The 26977-nt window shown below is 46.2% G+C and overlaps 3 protein-coding genes across 10 annotated transcripts; 1 reads left to right on the top strand and 2 right to left on the bottom strand.

Moving 5' to 3' along the window:
• Positions 1-12: 12 nt before the first annotated feature.
• Positions 13-3399, top strand: LOC5516443. Its single transcript, XM_032386280.2, has 7 exons — positions 13-425; positions 620-731; positions 1640-1768; positions 1840-1916; positions 2275-2365; positions 2438-2501; positions 2938-3399. Exons 1-7 carry the CDS (start codon positions 275-277, stop codon positions 3031-3033), a joined length of 720 nt encoding a protein of 239 aa, XP_032242171.2. The 5' UTR covers positions 13-274; the 3' UTR covers positions 3034-3399.
• LOC5516444 (protein unc-50 homolog) lies at positions 3198-7369 on the bottom strand. 2 transcript variants are annotated; one of them, XM_032386279.2, is made up of 7 exons: positions 7056-7369; positions 6733-6758; positions 6331-6396; positions 5788-5908; positions 5405-5541; positions 4594-4695; positions 3198-4390 (listed from the first exon to the last, which is right to left on the bottom strand). In XM_032386279.2, exons 1-7 carry the CDS (start codon positions 7226-7228, stop codon positions 4251-4253), a joined length of 765 nt encoding a protein of 254 aa, XP_032242170.1. In that variant the 5' UTR covers positions 7229-7369; the 3' UTR covers positions 3198-4250. The 2 variants fall into 2 exon arrangements, with proteins under 2 accessions (XP_032242170.1, XP_001636568.1); XM_001636518.3 differs by having other exon boundaries at positions 5396-5541; positions 7056-7368.
• Positions 7370-8792: 1423 nt separating this feature from the next.
• On the bottom strand, positions 8793-18873 carry LOC5516493. 7 transcript variants are annotated; one of them, XM_032386289.2, is made up of 7 exons: positions 18483-18873; positions 16775-16892; positions 13535-14516; positions 12796-13103; positions 12295-12503; positions 11820-12028; positions 8793-10004 (listed from the first exon to the last, which is right to left on the bottom strand). In XM_032386289.2, exons 3-7 carry the CDS (start codon positions 14440-14442, stop codon positions 9233-9235), a joined length of 2406 nt encoding a protein of 801 aa, XP_032242180.2. In that variant the 5' UTR covers positions 14443-14516; positions 16775-16892; positions 18483-18873; the 3' UTR covers positions 8793-9232. The 7 variants fall into 7 exon arrangements, with proteins under 7 accessions (XP_032242180.2, XP_032242181.2, XP_001636569.2 ...); XM_032386290.2 differs by lacking the exon at positions 18483-18873 and adding an exon at positions 18239-18404; XM_001636519.3 differs by lacking the exon at positions 16775-16892 and having other exon boundaries at positions 18483-18872.
• Positions 18874-26977: the final 8104 nt, after the last annotated feature.

Here is a 26977-nt window from a genome sequence, read left to right as displayed (position 1 = left end):
TTGTTTAGAACTGTGGGCTCAGCAGATCAAGATGGCGGACAAATTCAAAAATTGTGAAGAGCCGCATATTTACGCACTCCTCTACCTGTATGGCGATAAATTATTGATTACTTGAGTTTTAACAGTTCTGTGGCACTCAATATATTGACCACAATATGGTGATTTTTTTCGACTTTTCCCTTCGTTCATCACGGGTACTTTCACCTAGAAATGCTCGACTTTAAGACTCGAAAAGTTTAGTCTTATTTTATTTCTTGTGATAATTGTTGTGGTTATGAGCGCGGCAAGCTACCCGAGTTGCCGTGGATTTCTCAGTTTGATCTTTTATCTTGCTCTCGCAACACTGACAATATGTTGTCACGGCAAGCCAGTGCGCTTGTCTACCGCTTGGCGGGATGAAATTTCGCAAAAAGCTTCAGAGTACGGTAGGATACAATTGATGTTCACTAAACGAAATTATTTTTCTATCTAAATATAGAATTCAATAACTTAAAAGATCATGTAGTTTTTGAAATAGATTTATTCTAATAGTCTCTTGGATAATTTCATAGAGGGGGAACTCTCACCCCAAGTAAGATAGCAGTTTACAATTTCATTTATTCAATTATTATTTCCACAGCCGAGCATGTAGCTTTGCCATTTCTTGTTTCTCAAATGACTGCCCTTAAGATCCCAGGACTCAAGGGATCGGTTAAAACACCACTGGGGATGGTACTCTATGACTTGGATAAGTAAGTATCCAGGACATATAAAAGACCACACCCCCACTCCATCCCCAGCCTTTACCAGGGAGATGGGTAAAGGCTGGGGATGGAGTGGGGGTGTGGAAATTATAAAGGTACACTAGAAGGAGCTGGGGCTTTGTGCATGTTTTTTTTGTTCACTGATTTTGCTGTTGTCCCACTGTCTTATGAATGCTCCCTTGCCCTTTAGGGTGTGATTATAAGGTAAAAATACTGCCAAAAAGCAGTAATTGAGCAAACCTGAACAATTGTCCAGTTGTGTGAGCTTCCCAGATACAGGCGCATAACCAGGATTGGCCGAGGGGGGTGCACAGTCATAGGTATCATATGGGAAAAGCATAGAATTTGAAGATTCCTTAATAAGAAATGACCCAGTTTTTGGCGGCCAAGGGGGGGGGGTGGTGCATGCACCCCCCTGTGTACGCGCCTGAGGTACATGCTACTCACCCTAATGCATAGTCATATCCTTACTCACCAAGCTCCATCCCTGGGATACTGAAAGGCATGGCTACCATGTTCTTCATTATATTGTTAGCCCCAAACATCTGGGTGCCACTTGACAGCAAACTTCGGGTGCCACATGACCGGTAATCCCTAGGGTTATTTCTGCTCATTGCCAGGCGCATACACAGAGAGAGGGCGGCGGGGGTGGGGTAGGGTGGCCAGGAAAAAGTTGAATATTTCTTATTGAAGGGTTGTCATATACTATCCTTTTTCAATATGAGACCTGTGACGCCGCACCCCCCCCCCCCTCAGCCATCCTGGGTAAGCGCCCCTGTTATATGAGGGTGGTTGACCCTGGTGCACAAGGACCTTGTGTGAGGTACTTAATGTTGGTGAAATGTAATACTTATACACCATTCATTAACTGTTTTGTTGTATTCATAACTTTTCAGAGTAAAACTAAATAATGTGAACATTCCAAAAGCTAATTTGACTCTTGAGTCAGACAATGAGCTAAGGATGATAGCCAAAGATGCTTCTCTACATGTGAATGCAAACTGGGCATATAGAGAACAGCCATGGTTAGTAAAAACATGTTATCAATTCATTAATGGCATTCTAAGTGGCATTCTAATTTATTTTGTTTTTCCAGGCCTCATATATCTGATTCTGGGACCTGTGATATATCTGTTGGAGGACTTTCTCTTGGGATGCTATTTGACATCAGCAGTAAGTGTTAATGAAAAACAGATTATCTGATTATGTTAAAAACATTCCAAAAATCCAAGAAAAATTTTAAAGTTTGGCAATATTTACCAAAAAATGCTTTTTTTTGTAAATATTGCCAAACCAAGAATAAAAGCTGTGAAGCTCATATTATTTAGTATCGAGTGGCTGTCTATATATATGGTCATTTTAAAAGATGGATAGGGGGTGGATGGAGTCACCTCTACATGTTTCTTTCTCAGATTTTATCTCTACAAAATCCCTGAAATACCAAGGCAACATGATCATCCAAATATAAATGATACAAGGTTTTAAGAGGTACAGAACCACTTTGTGCTTTTCCTATTACTATCCATTACAGCTGACATCCCCAAGAAGAAAAGTTCCATGCATGTTAAGAATTGCAATTTGAATGTTGGAAAGCTGAGCGTCAAGTTCCATGGTGGGGCAAGGTGTGTTTCTTTTAGTTTATTGCTGTAGATGGTAAAAAAATTATATGATTTTAAACTATTTATATTTCGCAGTTGGTTGTATAACCTTTTCTCAAAGGAGATCGAAAGAGAACTGAGGTCCAGCCTTGGGGATAAGGTAAACAATAGTAATCAAGAAATGCAATTCTTCTTGATGGAATCATTGGAGTGCCTAGGGGCATTCTAAAAGGGGGTTGACTAATTGGGGGGGGGGAGGATAAGGGGAATTGTATCAGAAATCTGCCCAGATCTCATAAATTTGCACCTTAATATAGAGTTTTCTTGGGCAGTAATCTTGGAAATTAGGTGAAATACAGTAAATATGTGAACGATCAGAAAAGAGCCTATGCAGGTGAAAGATCAATACAGAATGTATGAACATTCTCACAAAATTTTTTCTTGTGATGAGGTCCAAAATCTTGTGGCGACCGCCTAATGGGGTAAGTCGACAGCTACATGTATGTATGTGACAGGAAAGGAGAGACCACTTTCCCTAGATCCTCCCCATATTATCTAAAATAATAATAAAAAATAGTTGCTTTTGATGTTTGTAGGTTTGTAAGTCTGCTGAACAGCTCATTGACTCGAAAGCAAACAAAGCGCTGGATGCGTTAGCTGGCATGATCAAGGGTTTTGAAGGAGGGACCTAATCCACAGGATGACTTGGGGGTCACCTATTAGCTAGAAATACCAAAATGATGTCTTAGGCTTTGTCTTCTTTGTAGCCATCTATATTTGTCAGTCGCAAAAGAAAATACATGGACAAGGAATAAACTAAACTAAACTAAAATAAACAAAAAAAAAGACAAAAAAGTATTTTTCTACTTCTATTTTTTTCTTTTTCTTTACCCATGTACAGTACAATATACTGAAGGAATGTATGTGCTACTCAGAGAAAAGAAAAGTACAGAATATTGTAATCCCCCTGCTTTGCTATTTTTAAGTAAAACATTCAATGTCGGAGACTCTTTTGTAAGACTACAGAAAACAAAGTAAGAATTAAACTAAAAAATATGTTCCTGTCTTAACTTTGTCCCCTGAATGCAAGTGTAAACATTCATTTATCTGAAATCTCTGGCACACAGGTTATAAACAGCATTACAATTTCTGTTTATATGGAGAGAGTAATTGATGTTGAGGTGACAAAAAAAGCTGTTTTGCAGTTGTTTGTTAATTATTACCAGTCTTGATATCTTTATCTTTATTTTATTCTTCTTTCTTGTTTATCTGTTTTATGTCTTCAAGAAAGCTGCAAAATATTTTTTTGTTCATCACAGCATACAGCACTCAGCATTTTTTTAATTATATGGCAGAGGTTGGCAAGCTTTGCTGGCATCTTGGGCAATATAATGGACATAATAAATTTGTCAGTTTCCATGTTTCCACATGATACCCTGTCCAAAGTCTGTGATAAACAGTACAGTGTCACTTTGATCCCGTACAAGTTACAAAATCTTTTCTTTACTCCCATGGCTCAATTCAACCTTGGAGTTTAACATTTGACGCATATCCTCCTTAGGTAAGAAAACACTTGACAATCTTGGTCAAACTTGACCCTGTATGTAGCTTACTATGCCTTGGGCTGGAAGTTTGTTACTGTTTCCCCTGAGAATATTCACAAATCCAGTATAGCAGAAGGCGTTCAGATGGTGTTTGAATACAAATGGTTCCCCACAGGAATATCAACAGACCAATATGAGACATCTACAACACCCTGAAGTGGCCTTAATGAGACTGTTACAACACTCTGTAGCAGTCTTATGAAACTGCTACGACACCCTGTAGCAGTTTAAGTCCTGGAGCATTAGAGGTACTCTCTGCTGTTTTTCTTGGGAATATTCACTGTCCATTACACCAGAGAATGCTACTACAAAACCCTGTAGCGGTAGAAGAACATGGTACTCTGACTGATATTCCAGCCAATAGCAAGGGACACAACATATACCACCCCAACAATCAGTACAGGTGGATACAACAAAGTGACGGTGTTCTTTAAGAATGGCAAAGCTGTGGAGATAAACAGATGGTTAGGGCTGGTAGGGAAATTGGGTTACCATATATAATAAGTTCAGTGGCACTCATTTAAATCTTCATGTCAAAGGCAAGGCGCTTATTAAAGGGAGGTTTATACAGTAATTCAAAATCTGTTTTAATCTTGATAAAATTCTTGTTGAATGCCTTTAACTTGGCCAAAAGAGAGCAGAACTCACCGCTGTATCCTAAGAATGTGATGTAGACGTAGTAGACCAGGGCTATCAGCCACAGTGTGTTACCAATGAACCTTGAAATGAACCATGGGTGGTCTATAATAACTGAAAAGGAAGGCATGGAGAAGCTCAAGTATTTTCCAACGGAAGCAATTCTCACTTGTAAAGATGTAAAATTATTAATTTGGGCACAGTCTTTACATAGGATTGAAAAATGCTATATTTTTTTCACATAGGATTTGTATACATAAGATGGGTAAGAAATACCAATCACCTACTTTAGTTAACACCCTTTACAGTATTTCACTAGCTGAGCTAGTGGCAAAGATGTGTAGAACCATTTTACATCAAAGAAGGGACATCAATTCAATGCCAATTGGTAATGCAAGAAAAATTGTAAAAGTTTTTAAAATAAAGTATAAACGGAAAGGCGAAACACTAAGTAAATTTTATCTCTATTGAAATGGGTAATAATAATTTGAAAATTGTGAGGGGTACGTACAAATGATAATTAAGTGAAGGAAGTGGATAATATCCAGACAAAAAATGTAATTCAGTTACACTACTGTGCAGGTTTAATCTATAATTTAAGATGAGAGTCCATAAGAGAGTTTTCAAGTCAAATTAATGATTGAATGTGATAATTCTTGGATAAAAAGCTAGAAAGAGTGTAGAACTCTCACCAACTCTCATACATGTATTTGTTTAATCAAGGCTTGACATAATGACATTCATGAATGAATCAAAGATAAGTATTTACATAAAGAGGTGGGGGGGGGATGAATGAGTCAAAGATAGTATTTACACTGCATACAGAAGAGTTGCACCACGTGGAGAATGATAAGCAGAGGGAAGAACGCATTCAGGTGCACATCAAATGCGTAGCCCCACTCCACGCCCTGTTCCCGGTTATATGTGGATGGTATCCGCAAGTACCGATTAGTTACAATCCTGAATAGAAAATACACATCAAGCATCAGGGAGGTATTATAAACTAGACAATAATTTTCTGAATGGTACTCCTAAAATCTACCCCTAGCATATTCTCAGTTGGCTAGAAGGTAATATTTTTACAGTTGAAGTTGAAATCCTATGTTTTTGGTCAAGGAAATGAAGTTAAAATGAGACTCAGGTTAACTTCCTTTCGGCAAAGTTCAGGTACCATATAGCACTTAAAGCTTGTACAAGTTTACTCACCATAACACTGTTGCTATACAGAGACCACACCCAATGCAGTCAATAAATACAACCCATAATAAAAACTTGATAAACCCTAGGAAGTGTAGCTTTAACACTATCGCAAAACCAATAGAGGAAACTGAAAATAAATAAAAAAACCCAGCTGTTAACACCATGGTATACATTTTTCCCCTTCAAATTTTTGGTAATATATAGATTTTAAAGGTGATGACATATTGTTCCCAGGAAACTACTACTTCTTGTTTGTTAAATGGACTCTCTCATCTGATCTTGTTCACTTTTGCATTATTTGCAAATAAAATTACTAAATAACCATCCAAATACATAACTTTATAATAAGCATGTCAAATTCAGTCATTACAAATGCCAAAGGAATTGCAGATACTGTAAGCTGATGCAAATAGTTTTTTTCTACTAGCTCTATATGAAGCGGCTGGGATGACAAAATGGTGACAGCCCCTTGAACTCAACCCCTTGAGCCTTTGCTCATCTTGATATAATGACTACGTATACAGTTATAAGTAATTCACAGGAGCTTACCACATAACCAAAAGCTGAGGAGAACAAGAAAAGCAGGGTCGTCCCTTGCCCATTGGTCTTTTGTCTCTGAAGACAAAAAAAAGACATGGTATTTATTATAATCAAGCATTGACCTGCATTTCTCGCACCATGATGCTCACCTAACCACAAGATAAGGAAAAGATTACTAACAGCACTCCTACTGTAACAAGTTATTAAAATAATGTCAACATTGCAGGAATAGCAATGCTGTATCAGCCATTATTGCAGAGGTAGATTGCACAGCGCTTAATAACCTCTGCATGTATAAGACCATGCACACATCATTCATATAATACTCTTTGAAGAAAGTTATCTTTCCATTTATAAATGTCAAATGTGCTGTTATTTTGCAGAAATAATATTCTATGGAGGTATACTTACGTTTGTGATAATGGAAGTTTCTATATCTATAAAAAAATGAAAAAGGTAAAATAAGACTTACATATGTATAATTTCCTTGTTTAACTGAGATGGCACTGCTTTTAATATTTGAAAATGTTTCTTTCCATGTCTGAGTATAATTTGATATTTTATGGTATTACGGCAGTATTTGGCCCTATTGACAAGGTGTTAAGACGTTCCTTCCGAGTGCAATGCTTTACAAACTTGTAAACAATGCCGTGTTTGTTTACCCTTTTCACCACATTTGATGACTCTCAATATCGAGATGGATACGACTCTACTACATGCCACACTTTACTTACACTTTCTGAGGTGAAACACACAGGTATAGCATTTGCCATAGCGCAAACTCGAAGTCCATATGTCTAAATTTCAGGATTCGTTTCAGATACTTCCACCTCCTTGAAGTAGACATGGTACGGAAAAGCTGCGATTTCGCTGTCGAATAACTCGAATTTGTAGATAATGGTAGCATTATATGCTTACACACGAACGAGATTGCATTCCCGGTTCGAAGAAAGTCACTTATTACGCGAGTTTACAGGGTTTTTAACAAAAAAAATAACGTCTTCTAAATACACCATCAAAACAGACATGTTTTGCGCATGCGTTGACACGTCGCTTCTTCCCGAATTGCATTGCTTCTTGTTAACACAGGTAGCCAATTCCCGGCTCTTGCACAATAAAGATTGGAGGCGAATGATTAGCGTGGTTAGAGTGTACTATGCATGATGACGACATCACTATAGCAACACACCCATTCCCAAGAGACGCAAGAGGTAAAAAGACCCCGATAACTTTCAGTCTACATCTCAGCGAGCTGTGTGTGGCGTAACCGACTAAGACAGGCCTGGGATCCTGGTTATTGCCTCCCCATTAATGCGCGGGTACCTCAGGTTCCTTTGTGTTGTACAGTTCGCTAGATAGCGGTGTTGGGGCCGAAATCTCCAGCTTAGCCGTAAAGCTTTAGCTGCCATACGTCGTTTCAGCGATTGTCTGGAAGTATGGTCTATTTTTTGTCATTTCACATGATCTGGATTTGGTTCGATCCTTGGCTTTGATTTTTTTTTTCTCACACGGTATTGTTTTATGCCATTCCTCGGGTTTTCCGTTCCCAGGATTTTCTGTCAAGGGGCGCGCAGTCATAGCTTTATTTCAAAAGACCATTTTTTGGCTGTCCTTTCTCTCTCTCCCCCCCCCCCCCCCCCCCTTCTCTCGCTTTTTTGCTCGCCACAGGAATCTCGAAACCCCGAAATTTCCAAATTAACTCACTTGGAAAGCCGGCTCGCAGATGCTCGATTTCCAGCTCGTTTCTGTAAAGCCCGCAGTACCAGAGTGCCGATGAGGCCTAGCGACGACTGAAAATCGAAACTAAGAGAGGAGAGGGGACGCGAAATCAGCGTCTTAGCTACGCCCCCGACAAATATCGCTTGTGAACGACACAACGACACGCTATCCTAGCCGCCAAGATTAAGTCTTAATTAAGTCAGCAAATTTGCACGCAAGAAAAATATCATGTTTTTCGTCATAATTCGATACCCACTGGGCTTTTGTTCCCGTCTTATGCCATGTTTGCACGCCGATCGAGGTTGATTCAATGAGGTTGTTCGGGCTTTACCAAATGATAAATTTTGCCCTCCAAATCCTCCATTAGTCCATGAGCTAAATCTCCAAAATTCCCCCACCCTACCCCCCAAAAGTAAATTCTTGGTTGTCGGTTATAGCACGGGTAATATAACTGGAGACATCGAAATTCTTAAAATATAGGCCATAAGCTATAATTTGATACCAATTTCACTATGTCTACCGGGGAGGGGGGGGGGGGGGTGCTACGAGGTGCGTATTTTCTTGACCTCAGCTCATGGACTACATGGGAAGAGGGAGATTTAGAGGACGCCGTCTCGGTCAATGCAGGCATATGGAAAAGGGTCGAAAATGGTATCTATCTTGGCATGGAGGTATTAACGTTGATACTTGTGGTTGATGGCTTTAAAATGGAACCTGATTGAGCGCAACAAAGGTATCTATTTGTGACTTCATCTGTGTTTGCTTGTCTTTATTCATAGTTCGGTATATTTTGTGTCTTTTTAGGTATAAAAGTTAAAGGATTTCTAGACCAATTCTCCAATTCTATGCAAGCAGGCTTATTGAAAAAGACCCTTTATAAAAAGATTGTCTAGATGTGTTAAAAAAAATCACAAATGTTTATAACTATTTTTTTGCTGATTGCTGACCACCTTATAATTTATTGTACAACCCAACAATGTTGAATTACCGATTGAATGAATGAAATGTGTGTGGAATGTCGAAATGTCTTCTGAAAGATTAAAGCGAAAATCTAGACACGGTATTTCGTAAATTTGACTATTTGACATGTGAAATTTTGCCGTCGTGTGATTGGGCAAACATTCCTTACACATATTCGCTATTCAATGGTGACCCTGGTCATTACTTATGCCAACCTGTATAAATTTTATACCTAAACATGAGCATCGGCCAGGAAACTTTCAATGTCTGCTTCAATGCAGGCCCGGTAACCCTCCCTGTGGTATGCACTAAACATACTAGGCGTGAAGAATTGATTGACGGTCGAGTGGTGAGGAAACCCATTGCAGAGTTTCTTAGATACCCATTGGATGGCTTTGCTGCTTGAATGACAGCACTCACAGCAGCAAAAAGTAAGTCTGTCTACCTCCTCCGCCTTTAACACGGGGCCTGGGCCCCAGCGCTTGGGGTCGAGGTTCTTACTCGTGTCTCTAGCGTACTCGCCCCAGGTCATGTCAACGCTCGAACTCTCTGGAAAAGGAACTCCTCTATCGGGATGCCTCGGGGAGAGAAGTAGAACTTCCCCTTTTCCTGCCTCCACGTAACCATTCTCAGTTTTATCAAAATACTTCACAATGAATCGATAACTCCTCGGGCGCCTCTCGGCGGGCGTGTTAATGTACTTCTTGTAAATTTCGCCGATGACGTCACGGCAGTCGTATCCGATGAACTCGCAGTTGAAATACTTTCGTGCTAGCTCCATGGAACGTATAATCTGTATTGCATAATCATCGTCTTTCTGGATGTAGCTGCCGTCCACTGTGACGATTTTCTTGACGCGTCGCTTGAAAAGGCTCAGTAAGCCGAACTTCTCCACTCGGCCCAGATCGCTCAGGCTGATAAGAGCAGGGGGCCTGGGTCCAACATTGTTAATATTCAGGAATTCACGAAGGAACCTCACGTGGTACAGGTTCACGTGACACCACCTGGAACAAAACGTTTGATTGGTTATTAAGGATCACGTGGAAGAACAAGAAGTTTGATAGGTTATGCGAATAAACCATCTATATTCTATCTTATTAAGGGCACGTGTGAAGATCGTTCAGTTTTATTGGTTATCGAGGATAACGTGGAAAAACAAGACGTTTGATTTGTTATCAAGGATCACGTTTGATTGGTTATCAAGGATCACATGGAGAGCCAGACGTTTGATTGGTTATCAAGGATCACATGGAGATTCTGACGTTTGATTGGTTATCAAGGATCATATAAATAGAACATGATTGTTTATTAAGCGTGGAGAGCATACAATTCAGATGGAAGAAAGTGTAAAATGCTTATTTCTAGCCGTATAGTGGCTTAGGGAAGGTGGAGGGAGGTAGGGGCACGAAAAAAACCCCCAAATAACCACGGTACTCTCGTACCCTCTCGGACTCTCTCGGACCCACTCGTACCCTCTCGGACTCTCTCGTACCCTCTCGGACTCTCTCGTACCCTCTCGTACCCTCTAGTACCCTGTCGGACTCTCTCGTACCCTTTCGGACTCTCTCGTACCCTCTCGGACTCCCTCTTACCCTCTCGGACTCTCTCGGACTCTCTCTTACCCTCTCGGACTCTCTCTTACCCTTTCGGACTCTCTCGTACCCTCTAGTACCCTGTCGGACCCTCTCGTACCCTTTAGGACTCTCTCGTACCCTCTCGGACTCTCTCTTACCCTCTCGGACTCTCTCTTACCCTCTCGGACTCTCTCTTACCCTTTCGGACTCTCTCGTACCCTTTCGGACTCTCTCTTACCCTCTCTTACCCTCTCGGACTCTCTCTTACCCTTTCGGACTCTCTCTTACCCTCTCGGACTCTCTCTTACCCTTTCGGACTCTCTCGTACCCTCTAGTACCCTGTCGGACCCTCTCGTACCCTCTCGGACTCTCTCTTACCCTCTCTTACCCTCTCGGACTCTCTCTTACCCTTTCAGGCTCTCTCGTACCCTGTCGGACTCTCTCGTACCCTTTCGGGCTCTTTCGTACCCTCTTGGACTCTTTCTTACCCTCTCGGACTCTCTCGGCCTCTCTCGGCCTCTCTCGGCCTCTCTCGTACCCTCTCGGACTCTTTCGGTTTCTTTCGGCCTCTCTCGGACTCTCTCGTACCCTCTCGGACTCTCTCGGACTCTCTCGGCCTCTCTCGGCCTCTCTCGGACTCTCTCGGCCTCTCTCGGACTCTCTCGTACCCTCTCGGACTCTCTCGTACCCTCTCGGACTCTCTCGGCCTCTCTCGGACTCTCTCGTACCCTCTCGTACCCTCTCGGACTCTCTCGTACCCTCTCGGACTCTCTCTTACCCTCTCTTACCCTCTCGGACTCTCTCTTACCCTCTCGGACTCTCTCTTACCCTCTCTTACCCTCTTGGACTCTCTCTTACCCTTTCGGACTCTCTCGTACCCTGTCGGACTCTCTCGTACCCTTTCGGGCTCTTTTGTACCCTCTCGGACTCTTTCTTACCCTCTCGGACTCTCTCGGACTCTCTCGTACCCTCTAGGACTCTCTCGGCCTCTCTCGTACCCTCTCGGACTCTCTCGGACTTTCTCGGACTCTCTCGGCCTCTCTCGGACTCTCCCGTACCCTTTCGGACTCTCTCTGACTCTCTCGTACCCTCTCGGACTCTCTCGGACTCTCTCGTACCCTCTCGGACTCTCTCGGACTCTCTCGTACCCTCTCGGACTTTCTCGGCCTCTCTCGGCCTCTCTCGGACCCAGCCCTTCTCGGACACAGCCCTATTCGGAGCAATTCCCCCTCCAGTATTACCCACCTGACGATCTCCTCTCCGAACCAGCCCCCCTCGGACCCAGTCGGCAACATGGCAATGGCGGCAAAGATCAGCACGTACGCGATAAACACGATCATCAAAACCTTCTCGACGTCACTTGTGGAGTAGTCCAATCTCTCCGCGGTCAGCCATAACACAGCGAGCAAGATAATGGGCGCGCCAGCGATACTCTGCAGCAGTATAGGCATTACCTAACAAACACAGAAAATCATTCTGTGGCGAATAACAGAGACCGAGACATCATAATGTCCGATGTTGGAGAGACTGAACTATGTAACTAGGGACTATATTTCATTATCTTAAAAATAGCCTGATAGTGTCGGTCAAAGGTTCTAAGTACGAGTATATATCTAACCATTTTAGCAAGCTTGTTAGTCAGGAGTTTTTCGTACAAAAGTATATATCTAACCTTAGCAAGCTTTTCGGTCAGAGGTTTACGTACAATTGTATAGCTTACCTTAGCAAGCTTATCGTTGGTGCAGCCGTAATTTTCCATAGGGGCGGTGGGGACCGCGTTATTGTTTGCCAGTCCCAGAATGATCTGCAGCTCGCGGAAAGGCTCGAACTGCTTGTCCTGTTCCCTTGGAGGCCTGACGACCAGGGCCGCTGTTGTCATGGCGTCCGCAAGCTTGATGTGTTCAGGAAGAAGACTGCATTGAATGGCATCTGGAGAAAGAACATGTCAGATTGTAAACCATGTTCTACGCCTTTCAATTTAAGTCAATTCGAAAGGGAAGGTGCAGCGCTACGGGACATGTCGGTTACGAGAGTTAACGGACGTTCAATGTCATAGCTGATAAAAAATAGTAGGTAACATCGAAAAAGGTAAACATCGAAAAAGGTAGACATCGAAAAAATGGACAGAAAAAAAAACGAAAAAACAAATGTAGTAAATGTAAAAAAGACGTGACAGTGGTGCTGTGTTGATTGTGGTTAATACTGCGTATGCGCTCCTTACCAGTCCCCGACCCTGGCTGCTCGGTGATGACCTCGATCTCTGTACTAGACAGGCTAATCATGGCCTCTGGGGGCTCGTCAGGGTCTCCGAGCTTGCGTATACGCCAGTAATCCGCTACCACGTTACTGATGTACTGTGGGCGCATACCCGCCAAACTAGCCAAAGTGAGAGTTTTGTCGTTGGTCGCCTGGCAGCGTGAACAGTGGAGGAGTGGGGAGAGAACGGGGAAGAAGTCAGTGCACGTGATACCAGAGCAGCCATAACGACCGACACTTTCCTTCGTGAAAAACGCGTACTGGAGTCGCCATCTGGAACGACAAAATAGACTGTTAAGCCTAAATACACAAGGAAACTTTTATAAAAGAAGTTTTACAAACGTGCACCTCTTAAATGTTAAAAGTTAAATGACATATGTGATAATATGGCGTGTTGCCGGAACCTTGTATGTAACTAGCTTCTTGCACCCAGGAAGTTAATACCTGGAAGCGAGGCGATAATTACTTTAGTAGGAAAACTAAGGTCCTCTTTCCGTCAGTGACAAGCATTTGGGATTCAGTAGAAATAAGTTGGACAATTTTAAAGGAAACAAGGGCGGATCCAGGCGTTCCAAGCAAGGGGGGCCGGATTCATCGTTCTTCCGTGGATTTCCTTATATTTCTTGTTATTTCTAAGCCAAATATCTGAAATTTGATGGGTGACCCGCTCGGCCCACCCCTAGATCCTGGTAAATCTCACTTACTTGACATAATTGTAGATAGAAGTACGACTGAATACACCCAAGTACGGGCTGACCCATAGAATAGCGCCCGCGATCAGCATAGCGGTGTAGAAATGAGACTCTGAGTAGTGAATGGGGAAGTCGGACCGGTACACGCGCCACTTGATGACGTATGCGTAGATGTAGAACACTATGGCCAGCGCGGAGACATTCCTAAGAGGCGGAAAGCCACACCAAAAGAACATACTGAGACCAAGAATAAGGACCTTCAGCCAGAGAGGCGCGGATTGTGAGTACTGTTGAAGGAACCAGGGCAGTACTGACAGCCCGAGGAGAATTCCCGTAGAGATTTGGATGAACCGGATGGTGTTACAAATTCGCTTGATAATCTTTTTCAGTAAGTAGAAGAATAAATATCCCACAGCGAGGAAAATAAATAGAAACGCGACCTTGAAGGCCTCGCGGTCATTCGCGTTGAACGTCGTGCCGCACTCTCTTACTGTGGTCGTGTTCCCGCACTGGAAACCAATACGCAAGGTCCCTCCAAGGACCAGGTCGATGACGTAGGCGACTGGAATGGACAAGCCCCCCCACAGGACAATCGGGATCAATAGGTTAACGAACAGCATGAGTAGAAGCACGATCACGAAATCGTGGATTCCACGACAAGCGTTACGCCAGTCGCAAAAGTAACCAATCCGTCGGCGCATGTTCTCGAAGAACTCATGGTGCCATTCATGCTCGTCCTCTTGTCGGTTCCTGGATTTCCAGTCCAGGAAGGCGGCCGCGGTGAAATTTCCGCCGGAAATACAGCTGATGTAATCAATCTCGATGGATTTCTGCAGGAGTCTGCGCAGTACACCAGATGAGAAGGCCGCTGACCTCACACCACCGCCGGAGAGAGCTAAGCCAATCTTGTTCCTCGGCATGTTGGGGTGGGCACTGGGTCCCAGGGGGGCCCTGGTGGGCGTGACCTTCTTCAGGTTGATGGCCTTGGCGGTTCCTGGATGGAATGACACAGCAAAAATTTTTAGAAGATATGAAATTTAGATATTAGCGAGCAAAGTTGGCTTAATTTCTGATCAGAGCCCGACTTCTCCCTAAAAACAAGGAGAATTTATACTTTGAACATTTGAAAATTGCAATTCAAGTCTCATATCTCGAAGATGAATCCATTAGAAAAAAAAACTTTGTTTACATAACATAAGGAACCTCTATGCAAAAATTCAAGCTAACCAAAGTTAACAGCATGGAATGTTAGTTTGGGGCTCTATTAAAACCGTAAAAATGTAAAGGAGACGATGGACATCTGATGGACGCTTTATTTGCTAAGTCTAGGTTCAAGCCCTACGCCTCTTAGATGGGTCTTGCTTAGGGAGTGTGTGAACACTCCCTTATACAAGAGTTGATGGAGATATGAAATACAATGTTGTTACAGATATAACCTAATGAAGACCTGCATGGAATATTAAATATTAGTTTGTGGCCTCCGATAGAAATCAGAAATGACGCATATTGTAAACAAGTAATTGGTTGTTATAAAACACTTTGCATATAAGAGAACGAAACAAACTAATCGAGTTTCTAATTGCCGCAGGGGGGTCGCAACGGATAAAAAGACTTTTCTATGCCCTAGAAGCAACGGATTGCTTGAAACAGCTCTAAGCCGATTCGACTATAAATGTCTTTTTTTTCTTTCGAGACAGGCTCTATTCCCGGCAAGTAATGCAATATATTCCTGAATGTAAGTTCTGAGTCCTCGGTGGATAAATATACATTAAAATACAGGCCCCTCTAACACCGCGAATGACGCTCTTAAGTTGTTCTCAGTACAGTACGGTTTATGACGTAATTCCTTGCAATGCCTGCACTAGTTCCCCGAGTTCGTCAAATTTCAAGAAATAGTTTCTGGATTACCTCGGCATCCTAGAAATGATATGAACGACATTCTTTGACAGGTTTCACCCTGTTATAGACCTCTCTTGGACCCTCGAGAGGTCTTGTAAAGTGTCTACGAGTTTGATTGTTCAGTGAACCATTTAAACGCTATGATGCGGACAAGATTGATATGCTAGTTGGTTCCACAAGACACGAGTATCATACCGTGATCGGAGGCTGAGCAATCTGAGGTCTATTATTGCAATGAGCTGTGCATGAGACTAAGTGGGCTTGTTGACAAGGTTACCTGCAAGGGTGCCTGCAAGTCTGATCATCGCGTAAATAGTACTCAACCAATATCATCACTAATGGATCTCAGATCACTAAACTTTACGCAAAACTAGAACCTTCTTCGTAAAAATAGCTCGAAACTTATTCGGCTCACATTCCTCACCCAAACCTGACAAAATAAAAACCCCACTCCAAAAACGGTCCAAAAAATCGCTCTACAGACACATCTTGTGACAAACCTTCGTGATCATGGGAACCATTTGCGGACAGCAAGGCCCTTTGTGTCTCGTTCAAATCGCTGGGCATAGCCACCAGACTGTATTATACAACACCGATAGATCTGTGTTCTTAGCAGAGCGACAAAATCAGAGTAAGCCCCGTCTGTCAAAATATGCATCCTCTAATACGCCTATCACTGCAGCAAAAAGCAAAATGCTAATATTATTACTTCTTGTGTGACGTCAACTAAGACCGGCATTAATTCTCTGTTTCCGTTTTTTTCAATATCCGGCATTGTTAGGAAAATCCACCCGGCTCAAAATAGCACTTATTTCCTGGAAATACAAGAGAATATAACAAGTGTATATTTGTCTAGCAAGTAAATTGTAAAAAAAAATAACTCTTAAATAATAGTTTAATACCGATGTATTCGTCTATTGTGCAAAATTACCGATCCCAGTTACTACTGTTTTCTTAATTGTTTATCAGAACAATGTCACCGACAGGGGTAGCTTTTTAATAGAGATATCCATCAAAATTCAAATAAGATGTAATCTAATGTCTATGGCTGTGGTCGCAGCGAGTCGTCAATAATTATATACGATTCATATGCACGGGGCAAATGCCATCGGCAAGATGAACTTACTGATTTGTATAGCACATTAGCCCGTTTTAAGATATTTGGTTCTGGCGTTTTGAAGAGGAGCCATGCGCCAAATACGGTAAAATGGCAACTATATATAAGCGGAAACGGGAAGTCGAAAGCGGAGAAGTGATTATACCGACGTCATAACCCGATCTCTAAAGGGACACAGGAAATAGAGAATCCTACTATTACGATAATACTACTTCCGGTTTTCATACAGAAACCACCTAATGGGCGTGTCTTGCACCCCTCCCTCAGCGTGCATCTGATTTTACATCCCTCGCCATATGCATCTCATCTCGCTGGTGCAGTCGATGACTTTGTGCTTTCATGAAGTTTTTCGCCCTGTGACGCATAAATTAGAGCACAACTTAGGTGAAAATGTGCAAAGAAAACCTGGTCTTTCGGTTTATTTGCAATTGGTCGCCTATCTATGCCCGCAGGGCTATGAATATAGAAAAAAATCAAAAAAGCTAACTTTTCAATTATTTCTTTTGCAGGAGAAGATTCCTGAAAACGAGTAATCCAAGAATGTGGGTTTTTTTTCGCCAATCTTGATGATGTTATAAAAAAGGGAATATATTCACACCAAACGACAAAAGAGTTTTACCGTATCAAAGAAACAGAGAACAGTAGTACAAAAAATGAGATGCGACCTACTAAGCAAGACCGTGACCTTTTTTAGCGGTCGACAGTATGCAAATTTAGAACGTAGGTAGAATAGCTGGTTGCAGAAAAGTTAAAAAAAAAAACGCAGCATGCAACCAAGATTCTCTTTTGTTAGTACCTGGAAGAGGTCAAATGTGTGTCAAATGTGTAGAAATAATTATTTTACAGGCGTGCTTTTCTTCGACGTGTAACTTCTCATGGAAAATGTATCAATATAATATATTTTTGTCATGAATTGTAACACAAATAAGCTTATCGATAAAAGAAAATAGAAACAGATACATAGTTGAAACATGCAGAATTGTTTTTTCAAGCCAGAGATATTTTTATATTCTAGTTTCCTGCTGTGTGGGAAGGCTAAATCATGGCGAGAACTCATGGAGCTACAAGAGCTAAATCCTGTCGGACCAGTGGCCAGTTTCCAGCATATATATAGCTTTAATCCACGTCGGTATCTTTAATTCCTTGAAATAAACCCCTAAATCCTGTTATAGCAGCACTTTGTCCTGATTTCTTCACTAGATTTGTTTCGTACTTGTGGCCTTATGCTAAAAATTCAGACGTGCGTTTGGTATGTTTGTGGTGCGACCACGAGATGGTTAGCAAACTTTTGCATTTTATCTCACGAAGTGTCAAGATCAGATTGGATATATTGCACTTCATGCTCCTGTAAATATCTGTTTTTCACAAAATCATTAAAAATTGAACTCTTTGCACCAGAGCGATTGTGAGCTTGTGGTGTGTGTGCACAATAAGAATTCATCGCGGTTTTACTCGTTAGAAAAATGTATTTACAAGTCATCAATTATCAAATGTTATCTAAAATAATTAGCCTTTTTAACCCAAATTACTTACTTCCAGTGAAAGTGATATTCGGTTTACGAAGTGTGTATTGTGATCAGCGAGAGCCTTGCCTGAGAGCGCAAATCGCTCCAAGCCCGCCTGGTCAACTGTTTTCCCATACGGAAAAAAATGTATCACTGGTCTTCTTTGCAGTAACATTTCGATTTAAAGCTACTCACCAGCTAGAAAGAACATCAGAATATTATCTCTTTCAACTTCAAATTAGATTGTTTTGTCTAAGTCGACGAGCAAACCGGTCGGTTGAGAGCCCGTGAGGCTTGGGTAATTAAAAGCTTCTTTTGCATGTTACCAATAACATAAATGCGTTGAGTTCAGGGGGACAGTTGGTTTTGTTTAGCATTCACAAGATATCTTGATATCATATGATAAACTCGGCATGGGAACACGCCTGTATATACTTACTGCTGAGCCGGTGATTTAGTTACAATTGTGGTTAAAACCTCCACCGCAAAATCCACCGCAATCTGGAGCCGCCTCGCGTAGGAATAGTAAAAGAGGAACTAAAGGGAACTGTAACTGAGACCGGAATGATATGCACTGCGGTCGAGTTTGGGCATATCACAGCGTATGCTGTTCAGTCATCAAGGTCAAGTCGACACACTGCACACTGGTTCACACGGACCCCGGTAGGCAAGGGTACATCTGTAATACTGCACGAGGGCCCCTCGCATCGGAGCGAAATTCTACATAAATTATCATGTGAAGTACCTTCGAAAACGAAACGTCATTACACTTTGTGTATTCGTGTGGATTCAAGTGCTTCGGAAAGAGCTTACCCGCTTATTTGCCTCCTTAGATCTTTCTTTTGTCTCAGTGATTTATAGACAGAACAAATATGTTATTTAACATAAACAAAAAAAATAATATCATTGTACCGTGTGTGTATGGATATCTCATTTTTTAAAGCATGTTCCAGAACATTAGGATAATGAGCTAAGTGATAGGCCATCTATTTTGCAAAGACCGTGAATGCCATTGTCTGCTGGACAATGCGCTTCACTTACGTGCAACAGATCTCAACAAGCCACATGGAACGGCTTAAGTAAGCTAATGTGAGAAGTAATTAGTTACGCGTGGTCGGAAAGCGTAGCTGAGCAGTACCAGACGTTGTCAATACACACGATATTTGTGCTGTATGCCCGAGGTATTCCATGATCTTGCGTGTTGTGTCAAGGCGGAAGGGGGGTGGGGGTGGTATCATGCTGATGCGAAGGGTGGGGTAGGAAAGGATAGCTGTCAATGTAAAAGATGATGTCAATGTATGTGCTGTATGGTGGTGGGTGCTGTATGTGCTCAGCCGGGGTGTTCTAGGGTGGTGGGTGCTGTATGTGCTGAGTCGGGGTGTTCTATGGTGGTGTGCTGAGCCGGGGTGTTCTATGGTGGTGTGCTGAGCCGGGGTGTTCTATGGTGGCGGGCGCACTAGGCTTATTGGAGATGCGGGGGAGGAAGGAAGGGGTAGGGGGGAGGGGTAGGATTGGAAAGCCTGAGTTGTACCAGTCAATAAAAAGTTCGTGATCTACAGACAAGCACAGCTAATAACTTACACTTACTGGTACGGCAAGTACTGTCACTTATTGTGGTATCTGCGTCCCCAGTGTTTTTAATCCACGTCCATTCGATTCAGATTAGTGTAGTGTAGCTTGAAAAGAATGTAAAGAGAGTAGGAATGACTAGCTCATTCATACCTCCAAGCTCGAATCAGGTGCTAACAATCTAAGCGCATATACGTTAATGGACCTGCGCCGAAAAGGGGGGGGGGGGGGGGCTGGGTCATTTCATAGAACGGGCTGGGAGGCGCGCCGCGCCCCTCCGAGCCCCTCCGAGCCCCCCAGCCCCGTCTCATGCAAATAAGGCTCCGCGTAGATAATTGCTAATTATCAATCTACGTCGGGACCACTTCGCGTAGATAAATAATTGGCAATTACTAATCTACGTCGGGACCACTTCGCGTAGATAAATAATTAGCAATGGTTAGCAATCATTAATCCGCTGTCTATCGACAGCAGCGGGACTGGGGCCACATGTATGCGCGCGCATAGAAACGAGTGGGAACCTTGCAATTAGACCCCCGTCTTTCCTGTAGTATATGCACATGTGCGTACGTACGTATATATACACATGTGCATAGCATTGGGTTGGGCCGCCACGCTACGGAGCGCGGAATGACCGTTTTTCGGCCGTAAATTTAAAGCCGCTGGCGTGGCGTTTAAACCTGAGCTTTACTCGAACACCTCGCTCCCGAACTCCTCGCGAATTTCTCGCAGTCTCTTTTTCATCTTTTCGCGTGTTTCCAGGGAGGGCCCTTTCCTGCTTTTTTTCTCAGACGATGCGAGGCCGTGCCTGATAGCGGCCTTGAGCGCGTAGTATCTCTCTTGTTCCCGAAGTATTAGCCGAAACTCTTCGTCTGAGATATGCCCGTCTTGCAGAGCCTTAGAGACCAGCTCGCTGATCGAGTTTTTCTTACTCTCCGCTAAAACCATCGTGTCTTCGTGTTTAGCCACCTTGCTCGTAAGACCCCTAGAGACTACCCCCGCGCCCGCGACACCGACCAGCCCAGCGACCCCTGCCAGCGGACCGCCGATCAGAACCCCTATCCCACTCAAAGAGACCCCACCCCGGCGCTGGAAAGCGCCCCTGCAGCGATGCCGGATTCCACAGACACAGCATGGGTAACGGCAAAGGCGCGCTTATACTTCTTCCGCACCTGTCGATGATGCGTTATCTCGTTGTCTAGAACCGCCTGAGTGTCACATATTTTCTGGAGTCGGAAGCTTTGCACGTCGCCGCCGATGCTTGCCGAAACGGCAGGCGTCATGTGCGTACCCTTCGGGGGGCAAACACTGGGAAGCGAGGGGTATATGGCACCACTGCTAACGTCGCTGTTTGCCATGCTTGTTATGTCGGACCTAGGTTAGCTCTAATACAAGGCGAACAGGCTTGCCCTTAAAGTCCACCCGTCTACCGCTGTCATCCCTGATCCATATTTGGATACTCGAGACAAACTCAGAGGAAGATGCTGTGGCACAAACGGGGATGTCGGGTCCATAGACGACTTTCTCGTGCGGCCTCCCGCGGGTTTCTAGGCAAGCGAGAACGTTTGAAGACTCGCCTAAGGAGAGGCATTGCGTGCGGTCTACGATATCGCAGCAGATGTAGAGGGCCTCTATTTTCGGCAAAGCAACCTTAAGTGGGGGCCCCCCCAAGGGCAGTGCGAGGCCCAGCTCCCCCAACTGATCGTCTTTAGCCTCTAGGCCAAATAGTGCGCAAAGCTCGGCATTCAGGAATGCAACGCCATTGGACATGAGCGCGATCTTCCCGGTGAGGGGATCCAGTTCCGCGGTCAGAATCTCGCTTTCAGCGCGGTTGATCGTTTCCACGATGGACTCGGCCGTGTGGTGCCCGGCTGGCAGAGTATAGCGATGGGCGGGAGGGCGGCTATAGTCATTATCTGATGCTCCCGCTCGAGATTATACCAGCTGTTAAACAGCGAGCACTGCCGGAGCGCCACGAAGCGTGGGCGCCTTATCGGCCGCTCGAAGAAGAGCGTCTGTTCGCCTTTGGTGAGCACAGTATGTAGGACCACCATTGTGTTGAACACAGCCCGCCTTCGTGTTTAACAGGACTAAGCATGGATTGGGAAGGCTGGCGGATGCTGAACGAGGAGGCGATTCCCCGAAGGGAGGTGGAAAAGACGAAGAAGGCGGCAACTGCGGCGGGAGCCTCTATAGCCGAACATATCAAACGCGCAAAACCCGGTTTCCCTGGGTCTCTGACCCTCGCGCAAAAGCTGCTCTACGCCGTGCCCGCGACCCCCGTGGAGAGCACGGCCTCAGACATCACCCCACTAATCACGCAGCTGGAGATACACGTGGCTGAGGACAAATCATTCACGACTAGGGTCCGAGACATATTCAAGAGACAGTAGTCACGCACAAGTCCGCCAAGGAGTCTCGCCGGTGGCTATCGGAGCCTTCCTATGGGTACTGGCCACAGCAACTCAACTTTGCGGTCTGGTGCGCAACCGCCGGATGCGGGGTGTCCCTAACCGACCCCGCTTTCGCCACGCTCCCCTCTGTCATCAGGGGATTTCTAAGGTTTTACGTCTACTTTACCACGCGGAGGATACTCTACGAGCTCGGCGCCCCCCTGCCTGGCGACAGCCCGTTCACGCAAAAAGGTAACCCCTACAAGAAGGCCGCTTCCGAGCGTCTATGTATAGAGTTCGGTTTGCCGCGTAAGCCGGACTTCCGGTGGAAAGGCGGGCGGAACTACGGGCTAGGCGGTGTGTTTGTGTTCTACCCGGGGGAGGGGTATCGCAACGTGCACGTGATCCGTGGCTACGACACGGCGGCGGACGAGTACCCGAGCCACCTCAATCTGTTTAGCGACGAAGGTGGGACGTACAATAGTGGGAAGCAGGTGGGTTTCATACGCAACGACGACCACGGGGGCGTGCAACATAGCTGGTTTGCGCCTCCCAAAGGTGAGGGGCTGACAAAAGCAGGGCTAGGAAGACTCGATCGCTCGGTCGAGGCGTTCGTCTACACAGTGCTTGGCGCGCAGGTAAACGTCTGTTCCTCTATCGCGGGGGCAGGTGGGCCGGCCATGGCCGAGACAAAGCCAGTCGGTGCTCATAACATGGCCGGTGGGCATCCTAGGGTGCAACACGTGACTGATCCGAGGATCGACCGCGTGCCGTTCCGGCGGCGAAGCAAGGCTTTAGCACCTGCGAAAGCGCACCCATAGGGCGCAGCGCCAGCCCCTTCTTCACGTATGCATGCTGCGCATAGCATGACCGCCGCCGGGACGGCAAGCGCACCCGGACCGGGCGAAAAGAGTGACCACACCGCCCTCAAGGCGGGGTTGTCGGCACTCGCGGTGGCCGCGGCGTATTACTTGTTCCGATGATTGCTTTGCATTCGACGAACCAAGAACGCGGCTACGGCTAGAATGAGCAGCCACGCATTTTCGCCAAGGAATTTCACCGCTTCCCCTGCAGCCTTAAACACGAAGTTCGCGATGCTGCCTACTAGCCCAGGGAGAAGCTCGCCTAGCTTTTTCCCGATAGCCTTAAGCCCGTTACCAACCCCTCTGGCCACGGAGGAGAGCGACCTGCCGAGCGACGTCACAATGGCCGCGATCGTCGTCGCTACGGCCAACCCGATAGCGGTGACGGTAAAGCCGTACTTTTTGAAGATGGCTTTGATGCGCTCTCTGAGCGGCTTTCGGTTCTCGAGCTCTCGGTTTTCGCGTTCTAGTTCGTCGATCTCGGATAGCCTCTCCTCGTTGCGCTCACGGACCTCTTGGCGGCGACTCTCCGACTTGTTAGGGTCGTCGATGGTCTCCCTGTCTGTGGTTACCACCCCTTGCAGCTCTTGGACTCGTTCTGTGTTCTCCTGGACCGCGTCTATCTCTGCCACAGACCCCATCGCCAGCTTGAAGCCTTTCAGCTTTGCAACGTCCTGTCGAACGCCCCCGTTCTCATTGAACAGCTATCTTGGTTTAGCCCAACCTTCTTTGTCGAGGTTACGAAGTCGTATTAGCGTCTTTCCCCTCCGGTCTGACTGGAACCGTATCAGATTCTCGTTAAGGTCTGGGTATTTCTCCCTGAGGGACTGGAGACCGAGTCTTGCCGCTGCACCCTCTGTGGTGAACGAGGTTTTAGTGGTCGTCTGCGTCCGGCCCCCCCGCGATTACGTGTTCGTCATTGGGATCGACTCCCCATCGTCGGGGTCAAACGGGATAAGGGGCGTCGTCTCGTCGTCCCCCGCTCCGCGATCGGCGGACGCACCCGGCAAAAAATCGTCAATGTCAACGTCAACATCACCCATGATGCGTGAGCATAGCGCATGCTACGCTATATTAGACATGTCTAACAGTCCGCACCATAGTCGCGTGACGTACTACTAGGAATGTCAAGATAAACTTGACCCCCAACGAACACCCAGAACTCCTCTGGGGTTGAAAGCCGAGAGAACTGTTCACCGGGTCACTCTCAACCCGTCGACGGCTTCCCCAGGCGAGACGCTATATGTGGCGGCCCCAAAGCTATCGGAAGGCGTCACGCTCGTGCCTGGCTCCTTGAGGGTCGGTTTCGATCTCTCCATCTCAGGCCAAGCAAATAATACCGTCGTGAACAACGTCGGCCGAAATCTCGTGAGCCGCCTGAAAATCACGTTTGCAGGAGAAACGCTCCAGGACACCAACCGATACGATGTCTTTAAGACGTATGAGGAGCTTTACCTGTCCAAGGTCGAGAGAGAGGACCGCCTGGAGCAGGGCATACAGTCAGAAAACATGCGCAAGCTTCGCTCAAAGGCTGGCGATAAAGCGACTAGTAACGCCAAGGAGAACGCTCTAAACGCCGCCCACGGGGCGAAATACACCATCCCGCTAGACCATTCTCTGCTGACGGACCACGGCGTACTGTACCCAAGGGCGCTCTCCGAGGCGCTGCTCTTCGAGATAACGCTCGCAACGGTTAACCAGGTAGTAGTCGGAAGCGATGCTACCAAATTATCCTATGGCATCAAAAATCTAGAGCTGGAATACGAAAGCCTGAGGGACGACAACCTCGCCCGGTCTGCAGCCGCCGCCTACCACAACGGCACAACGTTCTTCTACGAGCAAGTGAACCTTCACAAGACCTTCGTGATTAGCAAAGGGACGGACAGCATAATCAACGAGAGTGTCAACCTGCCGGGAAGGTTTATGAGTGGTCTGTTGCTCCTCTTTGTGGAGCCATACACAGCAGGGGCTCGCGACTCTGAGAAGTTCGTGTAACCCGACATCCAGAGCGTTCGCGTTACAATCGACGGCATGCCAAACAAGGTCTTCAGCCAGGGACTGCGCCCCACGGATTTCTGGAGGGAGGCGAAAAGGCGGTTCGTCCGCCCCTCCCCGGGGGGGGGGGGGGGGGCACAGCGGAGCGCCTGCCGCCCCGGCAGTCAGCCCCGAGTCGTTCTATGGCGATAACAAGTTTGCTCTGTGGATCGACCTTCGAACGACGGACGACAGTGCTATCCATGGGGGCGGTCTCCGATTGGTCAATACCCGCGACGGTGTGCATCTCGAGATAAAAGGCACGGCAAGCGGCCAGGGTACCGTAAACTGTCACGTGTTTGTGGTGGCCGACGCCCAAATGAACCTTATGAACGGACAGCTAGAGTCCATACAATACTGAGCACAGACACCGAAACGCGTTTCTGCGCAAAGCGCTTGCTTTCCCGGCGCAGCGCTGTATGGACCCGAAAAACATCCCATTTAACGCTCTCATCGTGGGCCCGACGTCATGCGGGAAGACCCAATTCGTAGTGGACCGGCTGCGCGGCCCTTTCCGGGGGAAGTTTGACTACATCCTACTCGTGTGCCCTACCTTTGTCTACAACAAAACATACGACGGCTTCGGCGAGGGCGACAATCGTCTGTTTGTCATCGCACCTGAGGCGGGTCAGATCGACATACTGCTGAGGTTTGCTCTCTTCGAAGGCACTAATACGCTGATCATACTAGACGACTGTGCGGCCTCGAAAGACGTAAAGAGGCGCTCTGACCAGCTCGTCAACTTGGCGTTCAGCGCGCGCCACGTGGGTATTAGCGTGTGGGTGATCACGCAGCAGCTCACCAGCATCACGAAGCCGTTCCGCGAGAACATCGCGGCCCTGGTGGTCTTCTATACCCCGAGCAAGGCGGACATGAAAGCTATCCTGCATGACTACGGCGCGGAGCTCTCAGAAGAGAAGATGAAAGAGTACATGAAGGCCCTCAAGACGAAAAAGTTCCCGAAGTTAGAGTTTTGCTTGCGTCACCCTTATACCATCGCCCTAGTTGAACGGTAACCACCGCCCTAGGGCATAACGTATACATATATATATGCACCTTAGCCACGGCATGATGAGCGACGAATACTTTGAGAGTCTTCTTGAGGGGGGGCGCCGCAGGCCTCCCGGCCGTCGAGTCGTTGGACTGCTCGACGCATCCTGCCGGAACGGCAACCGGAGGTGAGCAAACTGGGATAGCAGACGCGAGGGAGAAACTCGCGATTCTCGTAGCCTCGGGGAAGTCGAGAGAAATGGTAGGCAAGGCCCTGTCTCACGACGACGTCAAACGCATGAGCGCCGAGGAGGTGAGGAAGTACGAGAAGCGATACGAGACCGCTCTAGCCAGCCGGACTACAGACGCCCTGGCAGACAGCTTTCTGAAGCTTACGACCAAGCTAGTAGGCATGGCGCTGCCGATAGACAGTGTGGTCGATCTCCACAATGATCTAGTGTCCGACTACATCATCAACAACGGGCTCCGCACATTGTGCGGAAGCCTGTCTCTACGCTGCGGTCGTTTGATGGCTTTAGCCGTCGGGGCGTTACACGTAGCACGTCATGTGAACACCGCCGGAACGGCAAGCGCTGACACGCGGTGTCAACACGGGGTAGCAGTCGCGGACTCACCAGTGGTTTGCCCGCAAACGCACACTGGCGAGCCTGCCATGACGACTTTAGAGTAGACGCTCATTTGAAAGCTTGCCACTTCTTCAGCAACCAAGTAGTTGCATCACAAATGGAGGAACCTCAAGGAAGTACTAGTGCTCAGCCTGCCGGAACGGCAAACGGGTCAGCGGAAGCTGCTGATGAGCATCATCAAAAAACTGCTCACGAACCTGCACGTACGCCTTCGGCGTTGGTGGAGAGAATCACGAGCCCCGAGCCACCCGCGACCCGACCTAAACACCCTGGACGAGTCGAAGCTGGAAGGCGCTTGGCAAAGTGGAACCGACTAAACAGAGCGAAGAAGAAAGAGACACTTCGTGTCGTGCAACACGTTAAGTCGCCGGTCGCTAGCGAGTCGCAGGGACGCGAGGGTGCGCGCGCGCGCCGAAGGCATACACACACCAGTCCCGG

Source organism: Nematostella vectensis, chromosome 10, assembly GCF_932526225.1.
Source record: "Nematostella vectensis chromosome 10, jaNemVect1.1, whole genome shotgun sequence".
NCBI classification, from domain to species: Eukaryota; Metazoa; Cnidaria; class Anthozoa; order Actiniaria; family Edwardsiidae; genus Nematostella; species Nematostella vectensis.
This window is presented reverse-complemented; position numbering and strand designations above follow the sequence as displayed.

Bases quoted from the DNA above. Each gene is read 5' to 3' on its own strand.
- LOC5516443 (XM_032386280.2), top strand. From the start codon at position 275: ATGAGCGCGGCAAGCTACCCGAGTTGCCGTGGATTTCTCAGTTTGATC. The intron at 426-619 runs GTAGGATACAAT...TTATTTCCACAG, and splicing joins GCAAAAAGCTTCAGAGTACG to CCGAGCATGTAGCTTTGCCA. The intron at 1,769-1,839 runs GTTAGTAAAAAC...TTGTTTTTCCAG, and splicing joins GCATATAGAGAACAGCCATG to GCCTCATATATCTGATTCTG.
- LOC5516444 (XM_001636518.3), bottom strand. From the start codon at position 7,228: ATGCTACCATTATCTACAAATTCGAGTTATTCGACAGCGAAATCGCAG. The intron at 6,397-6,732 runs GTAAGTATACCT...TTTTGTCTTCAG, and splicing joins AAACTTCCATTATCACAAAC to AGACAAAAGACCAATGGGCA. The intron at 5,909-6,330 runs GTAAGCTCCTGT...ATTTATTTTCAG, and splicing joins CCTCAGCTTTTGGTTATGTG to TTTCCTCTATTGGTTTTGCG.
- LOC5516493 (XM_032386287.2), bottom strand. From the start codon at position 15,988: ATGCCCAGCGATTTGAACGAGACACAAAGGGCCTTGCTGTCCGCAAAT. The intron at 13,104-13,534 runs GTAAGTGAGATT...TTGTCGTTCCAG, and splicing joins TCTATCTACAATTATGTCAA to ATGGCGACTCCAGTACGCGT. The intron at 10,005-11,819 runs GTGGGTAATACT...GTTTTGTTCCAG, and splicing joins TTCGGAGAGGAGATCGTCAG to GTGGTGTCACGTGAACCTGT.